A 23,129-nucleotide genomic window follows, 5' to 3' on the forward strand; every position below is an offset into this window, starting at 1 on the left:
GCTTTCCAAGTCCCGTGCTAGTTTATCGATCTGAGCCTGAAGGTCTAGGTTGCGCCTCTTGACCTCAATCTCTCTCTTCTCGCTGGCTGCCAAGCTGTCCAGCAGATCGCTAACTTTCTGGACGTCTTCCACAGTGGCCCACAGCTTTCCGATGAGACACTTCCTTCAGCAGGGTGTCCAGTTTATTCATCAGCTCCATGTTCTGTCTTTCCAAGGAAGAAATTTTAGCTTCATACGCCCTTGCTTCTATACGTTCAGTCCCAGAAGCCGCCTCAGAGGTCTTCTGGCCCCTCGTGCTTTGCTGCTCACTGTGTCCATAGGCTAAAATCTTCTCCTCTTGTGTTGTCACGGTTTTTCTGTTTATATCAACATTGATATGTAGGGGTTCATTCTAAATTTAATTTTAAAAAATTAATAGGGTAACGTTAGCAAACATGACTAGATATAGATTAACCAAGCTTTCATGGACACAGTCATATTATTTCCTTGCTTGTATTAGACATACAGTCTTAAGTTAAAGAAATATGTGTGTGTGTTTCCTATCCTATGTTACGATTCTGGCCGCGAGCAGCGCGACCAGACCCTTACCTCCGTGTTCCTGGACCTGTTCCCGCTTCTGCTGGCCTGGTTTGTGGCCTGTTTGGCGGCATCCCCGCGGGGGTCGTGCCACCGGGAAGCCTCCCGTGGACGCCCTGCCTCTAGGCACACGCGCACGCTACTTGGGCACTTATCTAGGCCATTTCCCGCCAGTCGTGGCTCCGCCCAACTCCTGACATCAGACACCGCGGCCTCGATAAGTCAGCTGCAGATGTTCAGTCCTTGCCTTGCAATGGGTTACCATCCGGTTCCCAGCTGCTCCGTGCCCCGGAGTAGGTCGTTTGGAACTCGCTCCGTTCCTGCCTGCCTGCTACAGTACCTGCCTGGATCCTGCTTGCTTGCTACAGTACTTGCTTGGTTCCTGCCTGCTTGCTACAGTACCTGCCTGGATCCTGCTTGCTTGCTACAGTACTTGCTTGGTTCCTGCCTGCTTGCTAAAGTACCTGCCTGGATCCTGCTTGCTTGCTACAGTAGCTGCCTGGTTCCTGCTTGCTTGCTACAGTACTTGCTTGGTTCCTGCCTGCTTGCTACAGTACCTGCCTGGATCCTGCTTGCTTGCTACGGTAGCTGCCTGGTTCCTGCTTGCTTACAGTACCTGCCTGGTTCCCGCTTGCTTGCTACAGTACTTGCTTGGTTCCTGCCTGCTTGCTACAGTACCTGCCTGGATCCTGCTTGCTTGCTACAGTTCCTGCTTGGTTCCAGTACCCGAGTCTTGCTGCAGTTCCTGCCTGGTTCCAGTACCCGAGTCTTGCCGCAGTTCCTGCCTGGTTCCAGTACCCGAGTCCTGCTGCAGTTCCTGCCTGGTTCCAGTACCCGAGTCTTGCTACAGTTCCTGCCTGGTTCCAGTACCCGAGTCCTGCTACAGTTCCTGCCTGGTTCCAGTACCTGAGTCCTGCTACAGTTCCTGCCTGGTTCCAGTACCCGAGTCTTACTACAGTTCCTGCCTGGTTCCAGTATCCGAGTCCTACTACAGTTCCTGCCTGGTTCCAGTACCCGTGTCTTACTACAGTTCCTGCCTGGTTCCAGTACCCGAGTCCTACTACAGTTCCTGCCTGGTTCCAGTACCCGAGTCTTACTACAGTTCCTGCCTGGTTCCAGTACCCGAGTCCTGCTGCAGTTCCTGCCTGGTTCCAGTACCCGAGTCTTACTACAGTTCCTGCCTGGTTCCAGTACCCGAGTCTTGCTACAGTTCCTGCCTGGTTCCAGTACCCGAGTCCTGCTACAGTTCCTGCCTGGTTCCAGTACCCGAGTCTTGCTACAGTTCCTGGTTCCAGTACCCGAGTCCTGCTACAGTTCCTGCCTGGTTCCAGTACCCGAGTCTTACTACAGTTCCTGCCTGGTTCCAGTACCCGAGTCCTGCTATAGTTCCTGCCTGGTTCCAGTACCCGAGTCTTACTACAGTTCCTGCCTGGTTCCAGTACCCGAGTCTTACTACAGTTCCTGCCTGATTCCAGTACCTGAGTCCTGCTACAGTTCCTGCCTGGTTCCAGTATCCAAGTCTTACTACAGTTCCTGCCTGGTTCCAGTACCTGAGTCCTGCTACAGTTCCTGCCTGGTTCCAGTATCCAAGTCTTGCTACAGTTCCTGCCTGGTTCCAGTATCCAAGTCTTGCTACAGTTCCTGCCTGGTTCCAGTACCCGAGTCTTACTACAGTTCCTGCCTGGTTCCAGTACCCGAGTCTTACTACAGTTCCTGCCTGATTCCAGTACCTGAGTCCTGCTACAGTTCCTGCCTGGTTCCAGTATCCAAGTCTTACTACAGTTCCTGCCTGGTTCCAGTACCCGAGTCCTGCTGCAGTTCCTGCCTGGTTCCAGTACCCGAGTCTTGCTACAGTTCCTGCCTGGTTCCAGTACCCGAGTCCTGCTACAGTTCCTGCCTGGTTCCAGTACCTGAGTCCTGCTACAGTTCCTGCCTGGTTCCAGTACCCGAGTCTTACTACAGTTCCTGCCTGGTTCCAGTATCCGAGTCCTACTACAGTTCCTGCCTGGTTCCAGTACCCGAGTCTTACTACAGTTCCTGCCTGGTTCCAGTACCCGAGTCCTACTACAGTTCCTGCCTGGTTCCAGTACCCGAGTCTTACTACAGTTCCTGCCTGGTTCCAGTACCCGAGTCCTGCTGCAGTTCCTGCCTGGTTCCAGTACCCAAGTCTTACTACAGTTCCTGCCTGGTTCCAGTACCCGAGTCTTGCTACAGTTCCTGCCTGGTTCCAGTACCCGAGTCCTACTACAGTTCCTGCCTGGTTCCAGTACCCGAGTCTTACTACAGTTCCTGCCTGGTTCCAGTACCCGAGTCCTGCTGCAGTTCCTGCCTGGTTCCAGTACCCAAGTCTTACTACAGTTCCTGCCTGGTTCCAGTACCCGAGTCTTGCTACAGTTCCTGCCTGGTTCCAGTACCCGAGTCCTGCTACAGTTCCTGCCTGGTTCCAGTATCTGAGTCTTACTACAGTTTCTGCCTGGTTCCAGTTCCCGTTCCTTGCTACAGCATTGTTCGCTGTTCTTGTCTGGTTCCAGTTCCCGTCCAGCTCTCCAGTCTACTCGCCTAAGTCCCAGTGGCCGGGCCCCTACGGGCTCCTCCCGGGGGAGCACAGGCTTCCAGGGTGAAGAGCACCATCCACGTTCTGCCTGACATCTGCCTCCCGACCTGTGGATTACTAGAGACACTGAATATCTTCTCCCAGTCTCTGATAGGTCGGCCCAAGGGTCCACTAAACTGAGACTCCACAACAATCCTATGCATGGCAAATATAGACTAACAATGGTTTTATCATGGAAAAATTTTAAGGCATAATGACCAACAGAGGATTATAGTGAAATATCGACTCTGGAGGTTATTTATCTCATGGTGTTCGGTATTATTCCACTATAAAATGAAAAAGGTCACCTTTTAAAACCAGCCTGAAAGCACAGGGGAAAAAGTCTGCTAATGTTATGGGTGGCATCAGAGAGCTGCAGTGAGAGGTCAGGAAGTAGAAATACCCAGAGCTGAAGACTGAGAGCATTCTTGTATTCTGTAGTTCTTACCTCTGAGAGGTGCAAATTTTCACTGTAAGCTGGCAAAGATCTGTCAGTATCTGTTTTATTGCGCCCTGAATGCCTTGAGGGCATGGCTCAGCTGCCTGCGTCTAGGGGAACAGGCAGCAGTATGGGGAGGGGCACACTTACATACACCCCAACATAACCTAAGATCTACAAATAAGGGGCTATTAATGATTCCATCAATTCGCACGGCACATTTAAGTGAGGTCAGATCCAGGGCGAGATCTATTGCAGGCCCTAAATTATGGAAAACGTTTACCTGTCGAATTACGATTACAAAATAATTTGAAAAATAATTTTAAGAAAGATCGAAAATCATGGCTTTTTATGAAAGCGTATCAGGATAAAGAATAGGATTAAGAAGGCATAGAGAGAATATTTAACAATTTCAGGAAGCAAGTTTAGGACAAGAGAGCACTATTAATATTGAGGCACTTTACCATGATTTTATTGTCTTATTTTATTTTATTCTTTCATTTTTAATTTTTATACTTTTATGCCTTATTTTATTTTTATTTTTATTTATTTATTTGTATTTTTCTATACCGGCATTCACGGAGTTCGTATCATGTCGGTTTACATAAAACAAGGGGTGAGAAATACATTATAACGTAAATAACTAATAACATAAGAGTATACATTAAAAAGTAAAACAAGTGCATGGAAGAAAAAAGTTACAATAAAACGGGGGTCATTCTAACTGGGATTAGAGTTAGAGGAAAGATAAACAGTTTAACGAGAAGTAAAACATTGTAATGATTGGTAGATAGAGACTGTTTCAGTTTAATAGGAAATGATCAGTAATGCTGCATTTGATGGTAGTGAATCTTTAAGGGTCCGGAAATGCTTTCATGAACAGCCATGTTTTCAGTCTTTTCCTGAAGGTTTGAAGACATGGTTCCTGTCTTAGTTCTAGGGGGATGGAGTTCCACATTGGGGGACCTGCTGTGGAGAAGGCCCGATCTCTCAATGTTATATGTTGGGTGGTATTGTTGTGTGGTACCTGTAGATATTCTCTATATGCTTCTCTGATGTTTTTTAAGAGCTATTTGTAGATGGAGTGGAGCCAGTCCATGAATATTCTTGTAGATTGTGGTGAGGGATTTATGAATTATTCTGTAGTGGATTGGTAACCAGTGTAGGTCTTTAAGGACTGGTGTAATGTGATCTCTTCTTCTTTTGTTTGTTAGAATTCTTGCTGCGGTGTTCTGTATCATTTGGAGCGGTTTAGTATGTGATGATGGGATGCCTAGTAGGATGGAGTTGCAGTAATCAATTTTCGCAAATATTATTGCTTGGAGCACTGTTCTATAATCATGGAAGTGAAATAGGGGTTTTATTCTTTTTAATATGTGCAGTTTGTGGAAGCAGTCTTTGGTTGTTTGGTTGATAAACGATTTCAAATTTAGCCTGTTGTCTATGGAGACTCCTAAATCTCTTACTTTTGAGGTTTGCAAGTTGGCTGGCGGATTTGTAGTGATTTTGCAGTTATCTGGAGAGATTAGAATGAATTCACTTTTTGATTGGTTTAGGATTAGATTTAAGCTGGATAAGAGCTCGTTAATTTCTTGAAAGCAATTTTCCCAAAGTTCTAGCGCTTTAGTGATGGATTCTTTGATAGGGATCACAATCTGGACGTCGTCGGCAAATATGAAGTGTTTTAGGTTCAATTTGTTTAGCAGTTGGCAAAGCGGGAGAAGGTATAAGTTGAAAAGTGTTGGTGAGAGAGAGGAACCCTGAGGAACTCCTTGTGATGATGGGTATCTGGAGGATTCTTTGTTGTGAATTTTAACTTTGAAACCTCTGTTTTCTAGGAATGTTTTGAACCATGTTAGTGCTGATCCTGCAATACCGATGTTCGCTAGTTGATTTAGTAATATGGCATGGTTCACAGTATCGAACGCTTGCCGATAGATCCAATAAGATCAGTAGGAAGGCCTGTCCTTTATCGAGGCCCAAAATAATGTAGTCAGTCAGTGAGATGAGAAGGGATTCGGTGCTTGAGGCTTTTCTAAAACCGAATTGAGTGGGGAAGAGAATTTTGTGTTCTTCTATGTAATCTGCTAGTTGTGTGTTAACTAGTTTCTCCATCACCTTGGCAATGAAAGGCAGATTTGAGATTGGACGGAAGTTGTTAGGATCTTTGGGGTCCAAGTTAGGCTTCTTAAGTAGCGGTTTGATGGATGCTATTTTGAGGTCGTCTGGGTAGAAACCCTGGATGAATGAGCAGTTTATAATGTCTGCTAGGGTTTTGGTTATGGTGTCCGGGATTAGCAGTAGTAATTTAGACGGAATCTGGTCTAGTGGATGCGATGAGGGTTTCATTTCTTAAGAAGTGTTTGGATCTCTGAGGAGGAGGTGAGTTCAAGAGATTGGAGGGAGATGTCTTTATTATGCAGAATGTAATTGCTGGTTGGTGTGCCGGGTATTATGCTTTATTTGTGTTAGTAGGTTGGTGATTTTATTACTGAAGAAGAGTGCCAGCTCATCAGCTTTTGTTTGAGCTTGGTTAGGTGGTATGTCAGGAGGGTTTGCCTGAGTTAGATTGGAGACAAATGTGAATAGCGCTTTGGAATCGAATATAATGTTATGAATCTTGTGTGCATAGAAGTCCCTTTTTGTTTTTAAAGTGGAGCTCTTGTATGATTGGAGGGCGAGTTTGTATGTAGAGAGTGTGGAGGGGGGAAGGGGCTTTACGCCATTTACTTTCTTTTTGACGCAGGTCGAGTTTGAGGTTTTAAGTTCATTTGTAAACCATGGCTGCCTTTTTGACGCACCTTGTTTGACTTTTTTTGTTATCCACGGACATAGTTTGTTTGCCACGGTTTCTGGTTATGGAGGACCAGGAGTTAACGGCTGCATTGGGTGATGTGAAGTCCATGTGTGAAAGTTCCGTGATTAGATGATTGCTGAGTTCATCAGAGGCGCATACTTTTCTGTAGAGAAATGAGTGTTGTGGGGCGTGATTATTGTTCATTTGGGTCATTGAGAAGGTGGTGGAGATTAAAGAGTGGTCTGACCAGGGAACTTTTTTGTAAGTGGGATGTACTGAATGTGTTATACCTGAGTTCACAAAGATAAGGTCCAGTGTGTGACCTGCCTTGTGGGTAGGTTCATTGATTATTTGTTTGAATCCCATTGCAGACATGGCTGTAAGAATGGTTTCGCAGCTGGTTGAGAGTGTGGGGTTATCAACGTGCAAGTTGAAATCTCCTAGGATTATCGTTGGGAAGTCTGGTTTTAGATAAGATGCTAGGATTCTAGGAAGGGTGATGGGTCCGTTTCTAGAAGTCCTGGAGGGGCATATATTAGAAGGATTTGTAGTGAGTCTGATTTGAAGAGACCTGTTTCTAATTTCGAGTCAGATTTGATTGGGTGATGAGTGAATCTAAGATCTTTCTTAGCTGCTAAGAGAATGCCCCCACCCCTTTTTTTCTGTCGTGGGATTGAGAAAAGTCGTATGTTGAGTAGGTAGTTGATTAATTAAAGCTATATCTGTAGATTTAAACCACGTTTCTGTTATAGCACATAAGTCCGGGTTGCATCTAGGAGAAGATCATTAAAATTAGTGATTTCTTGGATAGTGATTGAGCATTAAATAATATCAATGAGAACAGAGTGAATCCTAGAAGTTGTGTGATTGGAGTAATCATGATGGGGATAAGTGATTTGTAGGTGCGTTGATTGTAGATTATGTTTGATTTTCCTGTGAGTAGCGTTCTGTGATGGAGAATCGGTATTGGGAGACCGTGGTGCATTGTTTGCATTGTTAGGAGCGAAAGTGGTGTTAGATGGTATTAGCTGAGATGAATGCTGGAGAGGCTGGATGCTGGGGAGATGAATTGGAGAGGCTGGAAGAATGCTGGAGCGGATGAATGCTGAGTGGCCGGATGAATGCTGGAGTGGCCGGATGAATGCTGGAGTGGCTGTATGAATGCTGGAGAGGTTGGTCGAAAGCTGGGGGGGCTGGATGAAAGCTGGAGTGGCTGGATGGATGCTGGAGTGGCTGGAGTGCTGGAGTGCTGGAGTGGCTGGGTGAATGCTGGAGAGGCTGGATGAAAGCTGGAGTGGCTGGATGGATGCTGGAGTGCTGGAGAGGCTGGATGAATGCTGGAGAGGCTGGATGAATGCTGGAAAGGCTGGATGATAGCTGGAGTGGCTGGATGAATGCTGGAGTGGCTGGATGAATGCTGGAGAGGCTGGATGAATGCTGGAAAGGCTGGATGATAGCTGGAGTGGCTGGATGAATGCTGGAGGGGCAGGTATGTGTATGAGACCTGGAGAATGAGATCACTGGACGAAAGCTTGGGTGATGCTGATGTAGCGTGCTTGGTTGTAGAGGCGAGTAACGTGGCAGAGTCGTTAGTATTTTAAGTATTTTAATCTTACCATTTTGCTTATTTACCACATTATTGTTACTAAATTTTCATTTTATTGTAATGTATTATTTGATTTTGCATGTGGTATTTATAATTTTATTTTATCATTTGTAATGCATTCTCTTTTTAGGTTTTATGCTTTGTGAACCGTTGTGCTAGAACACTGAACACCGGTATATAAAACCAATAAATAAATAAATGTGGTGTGGTGGTGTGCCAGGGCACAAAAGTGGAGTTATCAAGCAGCAATCTTATCAGAAAGAGAGGAAGGCTGCAGGGGGAAGTATAAAGTTGGGAGCCTTGAATATGAAAACCGGAAAAAACCTGAGCCAAGTAACTGCACCGCAGGCTCGAGGTTGTTTTGGAAAGGTGAAAAAATATAAGTAACGTAGTTGAGGGTTTGACTCTGCATTTGATTAATTTCTGAATGGTCTCATGGGAGCTCCTTGTGCCATAACTCCACCCCTGATTTTCCTTCTGTTTCAGCAGCAAACCAGACCCTGGCCCACCTGCTGGGCAGACACTGAGCATCACGGACCCCTCCTGGAGTCACAGAGGTCACCTCGTTTTATTTATTTTTAAATTCCAAAACTTCCAGAAAAATATCTGCTCAGTGCGCATTACAAGCAAAACATCCATAATATCACACTTACATAATACAAATAAAACACAAAAGGCTAAGAATCAAGATCACAATCACATGCAGGCCAATAGTCAGTAAGGTTGCTAAAGATAGCCGGCTAACTTGTACATCCTGCTGAATATGTTTGCCTAAAGTTCTCCATTTCATGTAGCGGGATAACTTAAAAACCTAACTAGTTATGTTGAATAGAGCTGGTTAGATTTTTAGTTATCCGCCTTGTGTGGCCAGATAACTTCCGACTTAACCGCATATCTTCAAAATATATCTGGTTCGTTAAAAAAAAAGTAAAAGGGGCCTGAGCTCTGCTGCTCGTATTATTACAAACAGTGGCCTACGTGAAGACAATTGCCCCTGTGAGGATGTTCAGCAGCGCATTATGTACAAAGCTGCAAAAGTCTTGGTTTTTAATTTACTAAGACTGGATTAATGCCCTTTTGAGAATCTACATTCCTATCAGGTCTTTTCTGTCTGCTCACAGAGGCTCTTCTTCATACCTCCTCACACGTTTAGATGAGACCCGAGAAAGGGGGTTTTCTGGGTGGCTGCACCAGAATTGTGGAATTCCTTACCACTACATGTCCTAGGCCGTATCTTTGCTTAAAACCTGTCTCTCCAAACTGGCATATGGATAGTTTTGCATTGTTTTAAGGTAATTAAATTACTTAATTTTTTTCTTTGAGATGTAATGTTTTACTGTGACTTTATCTTGTTTACAGCTATTTTATTATTGTCTATGATTTGTTTTATCTTGCTATATGTTTTATTATATATTTGTGTTTGTAAGCTGCACAGGGCTCTGTGCATGAGGTGATGCATATATTTTTAATAAACACCAACAAACCTCTGAGATTTGGTTTTCCCCGTCGTGGTTCAGAATTCTTTGCGTGGACTGTTTGTACGAATCACTTGAAAAAAATAAAAATAAATTATTATTTGTATTTATTTCATTTGATGTATCACAAATCTATTTATGTCATCACAGCAGTTCACAAAAAAATATATAGAAATAAACTACAACATACAACAATCAATACACTAAAACCATTTTCACATAATTACATTAGCTAATGTAAAAAAACAAAGTAATTGTAAAACACAGAAAAGCATACAATAACAAAATTATAAAGCTAAGAATACAATATTAAAAAAAGTAATAGAGAATGCTAAAAAAGAATGCAAATTAATCATTAGAATTGCATATCCCCATAGGCCAGAGTAAATAACCGAACCTTCAGAGTCTTACAAAACTTAAAATACTGATACTTAGCAGAAAACTATTCTGCGAAGAAGGCGCAGCAGAGCTGAAAGCTGCCCTACCAATCAATTCTAGTCTGATCACAGTGAGAGAGAAGGTGCAGTCAGCAGATCTTGTGGTGGGCGAGTGAAATACTCAGCTTGGTTTGTATGGAAGCAAGTGAAGAGCAGTATGCCGAGGTTAGCCCCTGTGTCAGGCCTTATAAAGCCAAGGAAAGAATCCGGAATTTGACCCTGGAAGCAATGGCTAACCTCTCCAGTTTCTGCAGAAGTGGAGAAGCTCTCAATCAGTTCTTCTGCCCACCCCCCCCCCCCCCAAAAAAAAAAAAAGCATTTTAGCAGCAGTGTTCTGGAGCAGCTGGAGACATTTAAGCAAGCTCCGTCATGACAGAACACGTTGCAATAATCCAAATGATCATCGTTCCCTCCCAGCCACCCGCGTAACCTCTCACTAATGTCCACATGCCCAGCTTGAGAAACATTGCTGGACTACAGGGGGCTGAGGCAATAATCCTCGCTTAGACAATGGGGGCATCTCCGGACGTCAGCCTGCGAAAAAGGACCCGGCGCGGCTTACAACATAGCAGTCACGCAGAGTGGCGGAAACCTGGATCATTTCACCCCTCTCGTTGTCCAGTTCTACCCTGGTAACTTTAAGTTCTTTATGCATTGGGATCCATTTATTTCCAAACAGTTGATACGCCGCCTTTTCCCCCCGCGAGTGGTCTCAAAGCAGCCTACGATCAAGCACAATAGCGATTGCGTTAGTGGTGGTACCGTGTGTAGTCGTCATAGCATCAAAGTCCAGGCACGAGGGATGCTGATTGGTTGCTAAGTCATCACAGCATAATATGTCCTCTGTTATTTACTTAAGGCCTATTTATTTATTTATTTTTATTTATTTATTTAAGCAGTTTTATATACCGTTGAATGGAGAAAATCTGTCTCAACGGTTCACAAAATTCAAATATAATAATAACAAAAGAATAGTTAAAAGAAAGAAACAATACATATTATAATATTATAAATAACTAAAAACTATAATCTAAAAATATAGAATTACCAACAATAGGAATAAAAATGCTACCTTTAAAAAAGATTAAAAACAGTGAAGAAATGAAAGTAGAAATATTTGAAGTCTCTCAAAATCTGTCATTACCTATGGATTCTTTTGTGTCCTCTATTCTTCTGTATATGCTTGCCGAAATAACCAGGTCTTTAAATCCTTCCGAAATTGTTTCTCATCATGTTGCACTCTCAAGTCTAATGGTAATTTGTTCCAAAGCTTTGGACCCGTGATTGATATGGTTCGTTCCCTTTCGCATAAGTGGGCCGATTTGATATTAGGAATTGTAAGGAGACCCTTGTTGGATGATCTCAAATCTCGTTGCCTATTAGTGATATGCAGTTCTAAATTATTAATCTGCATTCATTTTTAGCATTCTCTATTGCGTTTTTTTCTATTGTATATACCTTTGTAAAATTTGGGCAAGTGGGGGGAGGGTCCATGGGCAGCGCTTAATCATAGCTGCTTCGGGCCGATATTGACTGCTATCCAGTTAAACTTCCACGGGTAAACCTAGCCAGAGAAAATATAGGCCGAAAGTCACCCGGTTAAATTCCTGTTTCCTGCGCCACTCCCTGGGGCCTCTGAATCTCCCACAGTTTCTGCTTCGCTCCCAACGCAGATCTGGCGGGGCTTCTGCAGGATCCCTGGGAGAAGGAGGTAAGGTACAAGGCTCTTCTCTGGGGAATTCTGCAGGCCTCCCAGGATCTCCGGGCCGCGGTGTTTTAAGAAAGATCGGCTCTCTTACCCTGTAACCAGTGGCCAGGCCGCGTCCAGATCCGTCCTCTTCAGCGAGAGGTTGAAGGTGACCGTATTCAGCTCGTAGAGTTGTGCGAGGATGCCGGAACAGAGGCCCTCCGTCAGGAACGGGTTCCTCGAATAGTACCACTCCCTGAAGCACAAAAAGAGGGCCACGATTCCGCTCACGGCTCATTTCACACACACACACCGGCACGGTCCCGCCTTTCATCTGTTCTGCGCAGACGCCGTGCCCAGCGTGGTTGGGGCGCGTCTCCAGCGCACACTCAGATGGCAAGGGCTCTAGGGTACTTGGTGGTGAGACCCGGGAAGGGATGTGTGTGCTGCATTAAGCCTGTGACTTATAAGAAGCAAAGAGGAAGGCGACAAGGCCTGGAATAGCCAGGGTGGCGGAGGCCAGTGCTATAATGGAATGTAAACCTGCTTGGGACAGATACAGAAGGCAGAGGTAAGGACAGGGTTTAGAGGCTGGTAGAAGACATGGAGGGGGGGAGCTGGTGTTGGATCAAGTATGGGGAATGTATATGATCATCTACCCACATGGTCCTTATCTGCCATAATCTATTCTGCCTACACCAGAAGCACTATGCACAGCATATACAGCAGATATCATGGTATACCTGTGTCTCTTGTACCTTGTACAGAGAAAGGTCTCGGGGCATCTCACTATTCCTGGCACACACACACTGGAAACAGTAGGTCTTGGGGTACTCATTTATTTCTGGAAAATACACTGGACACCGCAGATCTTAAGGTATCTGTATAAGTGGCACACATATTGGACACACAGTTTCTGGGAGCTAGGGTATCTCTGGTACACACATTATACACAGCAAGTCTCAGAAGTACTTGAATAATCCTAGCATTCACCCACATGCACAGGCTGTACAGAGCAGGTCCCTGGGTACCTGGGCATCTCCGGCACACACACTGCACACAGCAGGTCTTGGGGCTACTTGAATAATCCTCACACACACAGACCCGTACACTGTATACAGAAGGTCTTGGGGTACCTAGCTTTCTTGGGCTCCATGAAGCAAATCTGCAAGGAATCTGCGAGCTGTTGGTGAACCAGACAGTACCGGATGAAGGCTCTTCCTCTTCCCGTGGGAGTCCTGAGCTGGAAGATAAGGAGAGAACGTTTGCTTTACTATCCCGCCGAAGCTCAAGGTGCATGCGTACTCTGGTACCTGGGTACCTAATTTTCCCTACCTGGCTAGTTTCTCTTTAAAAACTAATTACAAGGAGCTTGGGAACAAAAGTGCCCCCCCTGCTGTTTCTGTGGACGGAGGAGCATATGGGGGCAAAACTCTGCAAACAGGTTTGAAAATGGAATTCTGTGTGTGCAGTTTACTGGGCGTTGCTACTCTGGGGTAACTCCCTTTTGAAATGGTCTTCGATATGTTCAGAAACATGTAATCTCGGGATTTCGTGCTCAGGAAAGCAGGTTAAGTAGCCATTCATTAGAGATGCTGTGAGAGCATGAGGTGCAAGGCGTGGGATGCTGTGAGAGCAGGCAGTGCAAGGGGAGGGATGCTGTGAGAGCGTGCAGTGCAAGGGTGAGATGATGTGAGAGTATGAGGTGAAAGGGGTGGGATACTGTGAGAGCGTGCATTACAAGGGGAGGGATGCTGTGAGAGCGTGCAGTGCAAGGGGTGAGATGATGTGAGAGCATGAGGTGAAAGGGGCAGGATGCTGTGAGAGCGTGCAGTGCAAGGGGTGGAATGATGTGAGAACGAGCAGTGCCAGGGGTGGAATGCTGTGAGAGCATGAAGTGCAAGGCGTAGAATGCTGTGAGAGCGTAAAGTGCAAGGGGTGGGATGATGTGAGAGCATGAGGTGAAAGGGATGGGATGCTGTGAGAGCGTGCAGTGCAAGGGGTGGGATGATGTGAGAGCATGAGATGAAATGGGTGGGATGCTGTGAGAGCATGTAGTGCAAGGGGTGGGATGATGTGAGAGCATGAGATGAAATGGGTGGGATGCTGTGAGAGCATGTAGTGCAAGGGGTGGGATGCTGTGAGAGCATGCAGTGCAAGGGGTGGGATGATGTGAGAGCATGAGGTGAAAGGGGTGCTGTGAGAGCGTGCAGTGCAAGGGGTGGGATGATGTGAGAGCATGAGGTGAAAGGAGTGGAATGCTGTGAGAGCATGTAGTGCAAGGGGTGGGATGCTGTGAGAGCGTGAGGTGAAAGGGGCAGGATGCTGTGAGAGCGTGCAGTGCAAGGGGTGGGATGATGTGAGAGCATGAGGTGAAAGGGGTGGGATGCTGTGAGAGCATGAGATGAAAGGGGTGGGATGCTGTGAGAGCGTGTAGTGCAAGGGGTGGGATGATGTGAGAACGTGCAGTGCCAGGGGTGGAATGCTGTGAGAGCATGAGATGAAAGAGGTGGGATGCTGTAAGAGCATGCAGTGCAAGGGGTGGGATGATGTGAGAGCATGAGATGAAAGGGGTGGGATGCTGTGAGAGCATGAGATGAAAGGGGTGGGATGCTGTGAGAGCGTGTAGTGCAAGGGGTGGGATGATGTGAGAACGTGCAGTGCCAGGGGTGGAATGCTGTGAGAGCATGAAGTGCAAGGCGTAGAATGCTGTGAGAGCGTAAAGTGCAAGGGGTGGGATGCTGGGAGAGCGTGCAATGCAAGGTGTGGGATGTTGTGAGAGCGTGCATCAGTCTAACTGGCCTCTGCTGAATTTCTCTTCCAGTGTTGATTCTTCAGCTGTGGCCTCACAGGAAACCTCATGTTACTCCTTACGGCATGAAGCCCAGGACAGGTGCCCTGCTTACACTGCCCCTCCCTTCCCCCCGACCCCCAGGCTAGGATTTAGACAAACAATGTAGGAAACTGCCTTCCATTGTAAACGTTCGTGGGGGCCGGAGAGCTGCTGGTGTCACACTGCCATTTGGGCCTGCCCCCGCCACAGGTGCAGACTGCAGTACATCCTGTAGAACGGCACTGACAGGCCCCGCGGCAGCCCCTCGGGCAGGTCTCCGTAGTAGCCTGGTGTGGGAAGAGGGGATGGGGGCCACTGCGGAGCCTGCCAGCGGGCTCCCAGGCCTTGCGCTGAATTTTCTGTAAGGAGCAGCCGTTACCGCAGGGCGAGCACCGCGGCTCTGAGGTGAGAGGGGGAGGAGCTGTGCAGGTGTGGCGGGGGTGGGCTGCGGGTGTCCGTGTCCCTCGCACCTCTGACGACCCCCCTCCTGCGCCCTATGTGAAGGCAGGCAATGTGCTCTCTACTGATGTGGCCCCCAGCCTCAGGAGTGCTGGCATCCGGTACGTTAAAGGAAAAAAAGCGAGGAGCGAGAGATTAAAGGATGAGGGGGGTGAGACGTAAAGCCTAAGCAGATCGACCTTCCATTTCCAGATATCAGGATTAAGCACAGATGTTGGGACCCTGCCCACCGGCTTCACTGCCCAGTACCCAAGGGACCATGGCAAGGGTGGGGCAGGCTTTGCACTTCCAGTGTGAGCTCCTACCTCGGGGATGGAGCCCACGAACGCGATGCCCTCGGGTCCACCTTTCATCTCGCTCAGGGAGTGGCAGAAGAAGTCCCAGTAGTCCTTCCGGTTCCCAATCAGATTTCTCCTCTCCTTCTGGTCAAACTGACAGAGCGAAATGTAAGAAAGAAGTCAGCGGATGAGACGGGCACGACCCGTCTGCCTTCAGCGGTAATAGTGCACCCCCCCCCACCCCCGAGAGCCCATCCTGAGTGCAGCTCTCATGCACCTTTTCTAGAGTGCACTCTCTCGCTCTCTCACTTCGTGACTCTCAAGGTTTAGCTCTGGGCCCACTTCTATCTTCCCTTGGCTCTCCTAATGTCCCCGTGTGGCTTCTGGTACCCTGTCCTAAGCCCCTCCCTGTCCTCTGCTCACTGCCAGGCTAATTTATCTTGCCTCGCCGACATTTCATGCTGCGATTAACTGGAACCCAAGGAGAGAAACAAGGTCCTGCAGTTGCCCCTGTCCCCCAATTACCTGCCCCTAACCATGACCGGCCTTCCCTCCTGCCCCTCGCGCTCTCCTGGTCAGCACAGCTGTCCCGTGGTTCCACGCTGTAACCTCCGCCTCTGCATCTCGTGACAAACCCTTCCCGCCTGCGCCCCGCCACCCGCCTGTACCCCTTCACAGGTTCCCTCGTCTTCCCGTGACGGCGCGTCCCGCGTGCCAGGGCCCGCTTGGCATGTCTCGCCTCCGCTTTCCTGGCTTTCTCCTCTCTGCTCTCCCGCCGTTCTCATTACGCGCTGAGAGGACCCGAAACCCCATCCGGGGAGGAAAAAAAAAAGGCCCAAGAGAGGGCAAGTTCCTGTTGTATGCGTGGCCGCCGTTTTTGCGCTGTTAGTTGTGTAGTTGAAAAGAGATCATGTTTATTTATTTATGTATTTATGTATTTAAATCTTTTTCTATACCGTCGTTAAGGTGGGTACCGTCACAATGGTTTACAGTAAGGCACATAAAAAGTAATGATACTAAAATCTGTCAGTTTACACAGGTGCCATAAGGTTCGGTAACATAGTTTGTAATCAATATTAATTGATAAATGTGATAAATCATGTCCAGGTCTCTCTATATCAGTTTTGAGTGTAACACTAACTTTATAATTGTAACTTCTCCTTTAGTGATGAGCTTATCTATTTAAAACTCCACACTCAGTGATTGCTGTAGTGTGTGTGGGTGTTCAATTGTTCGTACCTTGCACTTCCCTGGCTTCTATTCTCCCCACTCTTTTTGAAAAGCTTGTTTAAAGAGCCGGATTTTTAAATTTTTTCTAAAGGCTTTGCTGTCTCTTTGTAACCTTAGCTCCAAGGGCATGGAGTTCCACAGTACGGGTCCTGCCAAGGATAAGACCCTTTCTCTTACCTGGGTTAGTCTTGCTGTCTTGACTGATGGAATAGTTAGAAGAGCTTTGTTGGCTGATCTTAGATTTCTGTTGGGGATGTGTACGCGAAGGGCTGTGTTTAGCCAGTCTGCGTTTTCGTTGTGTATTAATTTTTATGTATGGTGCACAGTGTTTTGTATTGTATCAGGTAATGCCTTTGTGTGCATCCCGTCCCTTGTCTGCTCTGTCAGGCCTGCATGCAGACTCCCGATTTCTGTTTCCCACGAGGCAACACCATGATGCATCATATAAAATTGTTCTTCTTTTAAACGAGCAAGACTTATGTTATAACTTTGTAAATTTAGGACAGCGACGGTTTTAACGATGGAGAAAACCTGTGTCCAGCCACCGTAAGCGCGAGTGACCTCAGGGGGGAGTTTATATTCTTGCCGTGCCCCTAGTGCTGAGAGCTCCTGCCTCAGGAATAGAAAATACTGCATTATTATTATTATTATAATTATAAATCTGTGTGACCCCACCCCGGTGGGGCCATGAAAGAATTTCTGTTGTCTCTTCGGGGCAGGAACCCTGGCTAGTTGGACACAGGCTTGAGTTCTTTATGGGTGGGGGGAAGTTTTCTTTCAGGACCCCCCAGTGCTAGGGGTGTTGTGCAGATCTGTATATCCCAGAGTCCCTCTGAGGGCAATCGGTGCCAATACAAACCCCTTCCGGACTCCGTGGGGTGTCCAAACCAGAGTTTACTGGCAGATAAGGAGTTGGATGAGGCAGAAATGATTCCGTCCTCAGCCTGACAGCTGAGCCACTTGATTTACAGCTCCTTCTCTCAATCTGTGCAGGAGGGTCCCTCACAGGGTCCCAGGGAGCGGGGGCGTGCAGGCCCCGGGTGGGAAAGGTACCCGCTTTTGTTGAGTGGCAGGGTAAAAAGGGACAAAACAGTGGCGGCACAGAGAGTCTCTCTCTCTCCCCAGGCGCGAAGGCTGCGGGTGGGCGTCCTCAGAGATGTCAGAAAAGTTCTAACTCGCGGCTTTAAGTCAAGTCCCTTGGTTTGGTTTCCTTCTACCTGGACCCCTGATAGGAGGAATCCCTGGGGAACAGCAGCTTCAGGTGGGAAGGGGCAGCCAAACACTTCCGCCTGGGCCTCAAAATGATCTTTCCTCCCTTGTAAATCAAATTACCTCCCCCGGGAGGGTCCTGACACCGGGTCACCGCCTCCTCCTCCGTCCTCGATGAGGTGTAGAGGGGGCGGGCCTTCTCCAACCCGAGCGGTGCCAAAACTAGGGATCCCCAACCCCCGAGTCCAGGTGGTGCACAGGGTTTCACCGGGCCTCCTAGCAAGGAAATTGTAAAACCCCTGAAAATATACCCCGAGGGATTAGCCCGGAAACCCTCCCGAGCCTGGTCAGCTTCCACAGGCAGGGTTAACCCGATTCCCCCCGACCGGGCCTGAAAAATACAACTCAGCTACCTGGTAACTTCACCAAACCCATACAGGACTGCTCACAGACTCCCCCCGAGGGGGACGGCCATTCCAGACACCCCCCCCCCCAAAGAGAGGGGCTGCGTCTGAATGGTACCCTCCCCCTTACAGGCCCGCACTGCTCTAGCTAAAAGCTAGGACTCCCCCGGGGCTTGCTGGTAGCGTGCGGTGCCATGCAAACACCTCTTACGCTCTTAAGAGACTGAGTCTGGGCGACTGGCCCCAGAATTGTGAATTGAACGGAGAGGATTTGGCTTAGCTGACAGGTGTAGGAACGGTGCGACTTTTATTTATTTATTTATTTAGTAATTTTCTATATACCGCGGCACGTAAGAAACATCACCTCGGTTTACAGTAAATCAATAAATCAGCAACAGGCTTTACAGACAATATGAAATTAAGGTGGAAAAAAAATATAAATCATTTAAGAACAATTTAAGAACAATCAACATAATATAAATCAGTTAAGAACTAGTTAAGAACAAAAGCAATTAAACCAATGAAAGTCATATTCCATGGTTAGTGGAATATGTTAGTGGAATATATAACCACGCCCTTTCAGACAGTGACCCGGAAACGCATTTATTGCCATTAGTGAGCAGGGCAGGCACTTCCTCTTCCGCTATGCAAAATACAGAAAGGTAAAAGACGCACGCGTCCCACAGCTGACAGAGGAAACTTCCCGCTTTATCCTGTCAGCAAGAGCGGAAACAGAGGCCACAGCAGGGAAATCTGTGGTACCCTGCTAGCAGGCCAGAAATGAAGCCTGAGCAGGGACAAGCCGGACCAGCACCAGAACCTAAGATGTGTCCCTGATGCTCTACTGCTTTACTGGTCCTTTACTTGGCTTAATATCACTTTGTAATGTTTTCCTTCTTTTTCTTCCTTTTTATTTTAATCAGGCTGTCTATGACTTTAGCTCAGGGGTGGGCAAACGTTTTTGTGCGGGGGAGGGGCCACATTACACGTTATCGAGCACAACGAGAGCCGGAGGGCGGGGCGGGTCCTCGACACTGCAATCAAATCCCCACCACTTGCTGCGGACATTTCAGTATCCAGCAGGCTTAAGCGCCATCAATTTTAGCACCCGAGGAGCTCCTTCAATCATGGATCCCCAGCCTCCACCAACATCAGAAAAACCTCCAACCCAACAGGTCCAAAGAGTTTTCCCAGCTCGCAGACCTCACTTCAGTCATAAATGCAGGCCATAAAGTACAAATAATAAGGTGCAGGCAAAAACGTGGGCTGGGAACCACTAAAAGCCAAACTCATACGCAGTGCATTAATGCAAAAACAGAAACATCCCCATTCCTCATAAAACAAAATCAAGAAATATAACTCAGTCATAACAGTGAGGAAACCGTACTAATAAAAAGCACATTTCAAAACAGATGGCAAACAGAACATCACCTAATAATTAAGAATAAGGATAAAAAAACTTTAAACGTTTCCCCCAAATCACTGGGTCTCTCTTCGCTGGTGGGGCTTGTTAACCCCGCAGGCGCCGACGCACCAGGTCTCTCCTCTCCCCGTATAAGTGCTGCGATTGGCTCTTACAGAAAATGTAAGAGCCAATCGGAACAGTGATACAGGGGAAAGGCGGGCATGCAGGTGAGCCTTACAGCAAGCCTATCGCACGTTTATTCAGGATTCTGCGCGGCACAGACGCTTATCTGCCCGCCCGGCCTCGTGGAGAGAAAAAGTGTTTGGCCACGTGCAAAACCGCCTGCCTGCCGTCAGGTGCCAACGTCATCGGCAAAGGCCGGGTCCCAGCGTCATGCAGAGAGGACTGCACGGGCCTTTGCCGATGAGGTCTGTCCTCGGCAAACGTCGCAGGATGCAACTAATGCTAATTATAAAACATTCGCTGGGCCGAATAATAATCAGTTTGTGGGCCTGATGTGGCCCACGGGCCATAGTTCGCCCCTCCCTGCTTCGGCACATGTGAAACCGTCATGCCAGCGAAGTGATGTGAATCTGAATCACTGCCATACCTGCAGCAGCTGCTCCAGCCTGGCGCAGAGCCTGTGCAGCTGGGGGCTGCCATCAGTCACCGGGAGGCTCTTGTCTCTGTACTCGCGGTGAATCTCGGCAATGGTGTCTAGATGGGAAGAAATAAGAACCACGTCAAGTGATCTACCCAGGGCTTCAGCCAACCCACAAGCCGGATGGTTTTACTTCATTTATTTTGTATTGACATGCGGCCCTAAACCAGACTGCTGCACAGCAAATTACATTCAGCTGCAAAGAGTCCCTGCCCTGTAGAGCTTACAATCTAATTGAGTAGCTGAGGCCCCTGGAGATAAAGTGACAATGCCCAAGGTCACAGCAAGTGCCAGTGGCAGACGCAGGACCTCAGCCCCAGTCTGCTGCTTCCCAGCCATCAGTCTAACCACAAAGCTCAGCCCTTTCTCCTTTCAGCTCTTTAAAATCTAAAGTGGCTAGAAATAAACGAGAGAGGAAGAATGATCCAAAGCTGACGTTGCAGCTGAAGAAGACGCCCATGCGGTCTCAGTTTCGGAGAATTCTCCCGTTGTTCCACTTTAAGGTATCACGACCCCGTGCAGGATCCCCCTTTCTGTCCAGGACGGATGTAAGAGCCAGGACTCGCATTTCCTCAGGAGCAAGGCAGCAGCGCCACTTACAAAGGGCAACCTAAAATCCTCTCGGGATTAGGAGTCCAGACCCCGCTCCGTGCCTTGGAGGAGCCCGTTATACCGTAAAGTAAGAATAAATAAATAAAGCGGGGAAGAATTACTTAAAAAGAGAGGGAATGGCTGGGAGGTCTTCAACCTCCTTCCTTCTCCTCGTGCCCCAAAAGTCTCTTTCTAAAGGTTCCCGAGTCTGAAGCTCCTCCATTGGAATATTCACAAAGAGGGTAACTTTCAGAACTGCTTGCGTGCGCCCACTTATGCGTGCTACTGTGTTTTATAACCTGCGCCGAAATGATGTGCACAGGTTATGAAATATGAGCACATATTTGTGCGCAAAACCACGAGAAAGTTCGGACATCCAGATAAATGCCGGTTTTATCCGGCTAAGTGGTGGCCGGTAGCCAGAAAAGTCCAAAAACCACTACTTAGATGGTACCACTTTTCAGACTCATCTGGCTATGTAGGCCTAGCCGATATAATGCCGCTACTTATCCAGGTAAGTTCAAATTTGTCAGTCTTAAGTAGCAGGAAAGGCGCTACGTAGCCAAATAAATTGGAAATTAGCTGGCTAGGTGAGGGCAAAAGATTTCCCCGCATGTTTGTACTTTCAGTTTTAAAAGGATACGCGAGTAGATTTTACTCACGTTAAATTTGATGCTTTTAACACGCTTAAGCCGGGAATTTTATAAAGGCAATGAAACAACCAGTCTTACCAATTACTCTACCAGTTTGCCCAGTCCATCTCTTCAGCCTGAAGTGCTCCCGTTGCCCCCAGACCTCCTGCCCGCTCACTCGTTCAGTTTCATGATCATTTGCACCAGATATTGAGGAGGAGTAAATATACGTGCGTAAAAGACTTACGCGTGTCGCTTTGGCAGGTTTTAAAATAGCAACTTCTGCACGTAAATGTTGTCCCCGCCCACCAACGCCCCTGACCCGCCCCTTTTTTTTACACGAGCAGTCACTCGTGGACTCCAATTTACGCGCCTATGTTGTGGTTTTGGAAATGCATGTATTTGCATCTGTGCTACTTTGTCGAGATGTGCTTCGGGTAAAAGTTTCATGTCGGCCTTCGTTTCGGGGACCCCCCGTGGAAATTTCGTTTTTCCCATGGTTCGGGGTATTTTTTTCGGGAGCCCCAATTTTAGGGTTAATGCGAAATATCAGGAGTTAGTGCGCGCTAACTTCCGATAGTGCGCACCAACCTGACAGGAGTTAGCGCGCGCTAACTCAAAAATGAATTTTTTCCGAAATTTCGGAAAAAATTCAATTATTTTTCGGTTCTCCTGAAACATTCCGAATTAGGCAATTTTGTTGAAATGTCCTAATTCGGGAAAAATGATTGCACATCCCTACTATTTTGTGCGCACATCATTTGTACATAAGAACATGCCATACTAGGTCAGACCAAGGGTCCATCAAGCCCAGGATCCTGTTTCCAACAGAGGCCAATCCAGGCCATAAGAACCTGGCAAGTACCCAAAAACTAAGTCTATTCCATGTAACCATTGCTAATGGCAGTGGCTATTCTCTAAGTGAACTTAATAGCAGGTAATGGACTCCTCCTCCAAGAACTTATCCAATCCTTTTTTAAACACAGCTATACTAACTGCACTAACCACATCCTCTGGCAACAAATTCCAGAGTTTAATTGTGCGTTGAGTAAAAAAGAACTTTCTCCGATTAGTTTTAAATGTGCCCCATGCTAACTTCATGGAGTGCCCCCTAGTCTTGCTATAAAGCGAAAGAGTAAATAAACGATTCACATCTACCCGTTCTAGACCTCTCATGATTTTATCTTTCAACCTCTTGACTATGTTTTCCACAGACTACGTATCTGGAGCTATTAGAACTCTTCCCCTAACTTCTTTAGCCAGTTTGCTGCTGTCGGCATGTAACATATACGAGAGAAGGGAGGTTTTGGCTGACTCTGTCCTAGTATTGACATAACAAGAGGCAGAAAACAACCAAGCCCTCAGGATTCTGGCCAGGCAGGCTTCACTATATATTTTCAAATTCGGAAGGGCTCCTTTCCATCGAAACTTTAATAGCAAAGGATCTAATTTCTTAATATCTTTTTGCAATAGTCGAAGTGGGAGAGTTTGAAGGACATATAGCCACCTAGGAAAAATCACAGTTTATGTACATTTTATATGTCCAACCGAAAGAAAGAGGTAGATTTTGCCATTGTTAGAATTTAAGCTTCAAATATTCTAGCAACGGAGAGACATTGATGTTATAAAGGAAGTTCAATTCCTCTAGCAAATAAATACCCAAGTACTTAAAAGAGCCAGAAGCCCATGTGAAGGGGAAATCTTCTCCCCACCAGGTCCCTATTGTTTTTGGAAAAGCCAAAGCCTCAGACTTGGAGATATTCAACTTAAAAGCCTTAAAATTTCCCAAATTGGTCAAAAACGTCTCTCAAATAACC

At 47.0% G+C, this 23,129-nt stretch overlaps 1 protein-coding gene across 4 annotated transcripts in view; it reads right to left on the reverse strand.

The window, feature by feature from the left end:
* Positions 1 to 89: 89 nt before the first annotated feature.
* LOC115093407 (FYVE and coiled-coil domain-containing protein 1-like) overlaps positions 90 to 23,129 on the reverse strand; it is a 29,310-nt gene continuing 6,270 nt past the window's right edge. For 3 of the 4 annotated variants that reach the window (XM_029605101.1, XM_029605099.1, XM_029605100.1), the window contains exons 4-9: positions 20,039 to 20,145; positions 15,208 to 15,333; positions 12,747 to 12,853; positions 11,723 to 11,866; positions 9,496 to 9,559; positions 90 to 391 (exon numbers count right to left, since the gene is read on the reverse strand). In XM_029605101.1, coding sequence (XP_029460961.1) covers positions 110 to 391; positions 9,496 to 9,559; positions 11,723 to 11,866; positions 12,747 to 12,853; positions 15,208 to 15,333; positions 20,039 to 20,145 — 830 coding nt within the window. In that variant the 3' untranslated portion in view covers positions 90 to 109. The remainder of the gene's footprint in view (positions 392 to 9,495; positions 9,560 to 11,722; positions 11,867 to 12,746; positions 12,854 to 15,207; positions 15,334 to 20,038; positions 20,146 to 23,129) is intronic. The other variant, XM_029605102.1, reaches the window with a different exon arrangement.

The sequence above is a fragment of the Rhinatrema bivittatum genome, chromosome 6 (genome assembly GCF_901001135.1).
Source record: "Rhinatrema bivittatum chromosome 6, aRhiBiv1.1, whole genome shotgun sequence".
NCBI lineage: Eukaryota > Metazoa > Chordata > Amphibia > Gymnophiona > Rhinatrematidae > Rhinatrema > Rhinatrema bivittatum.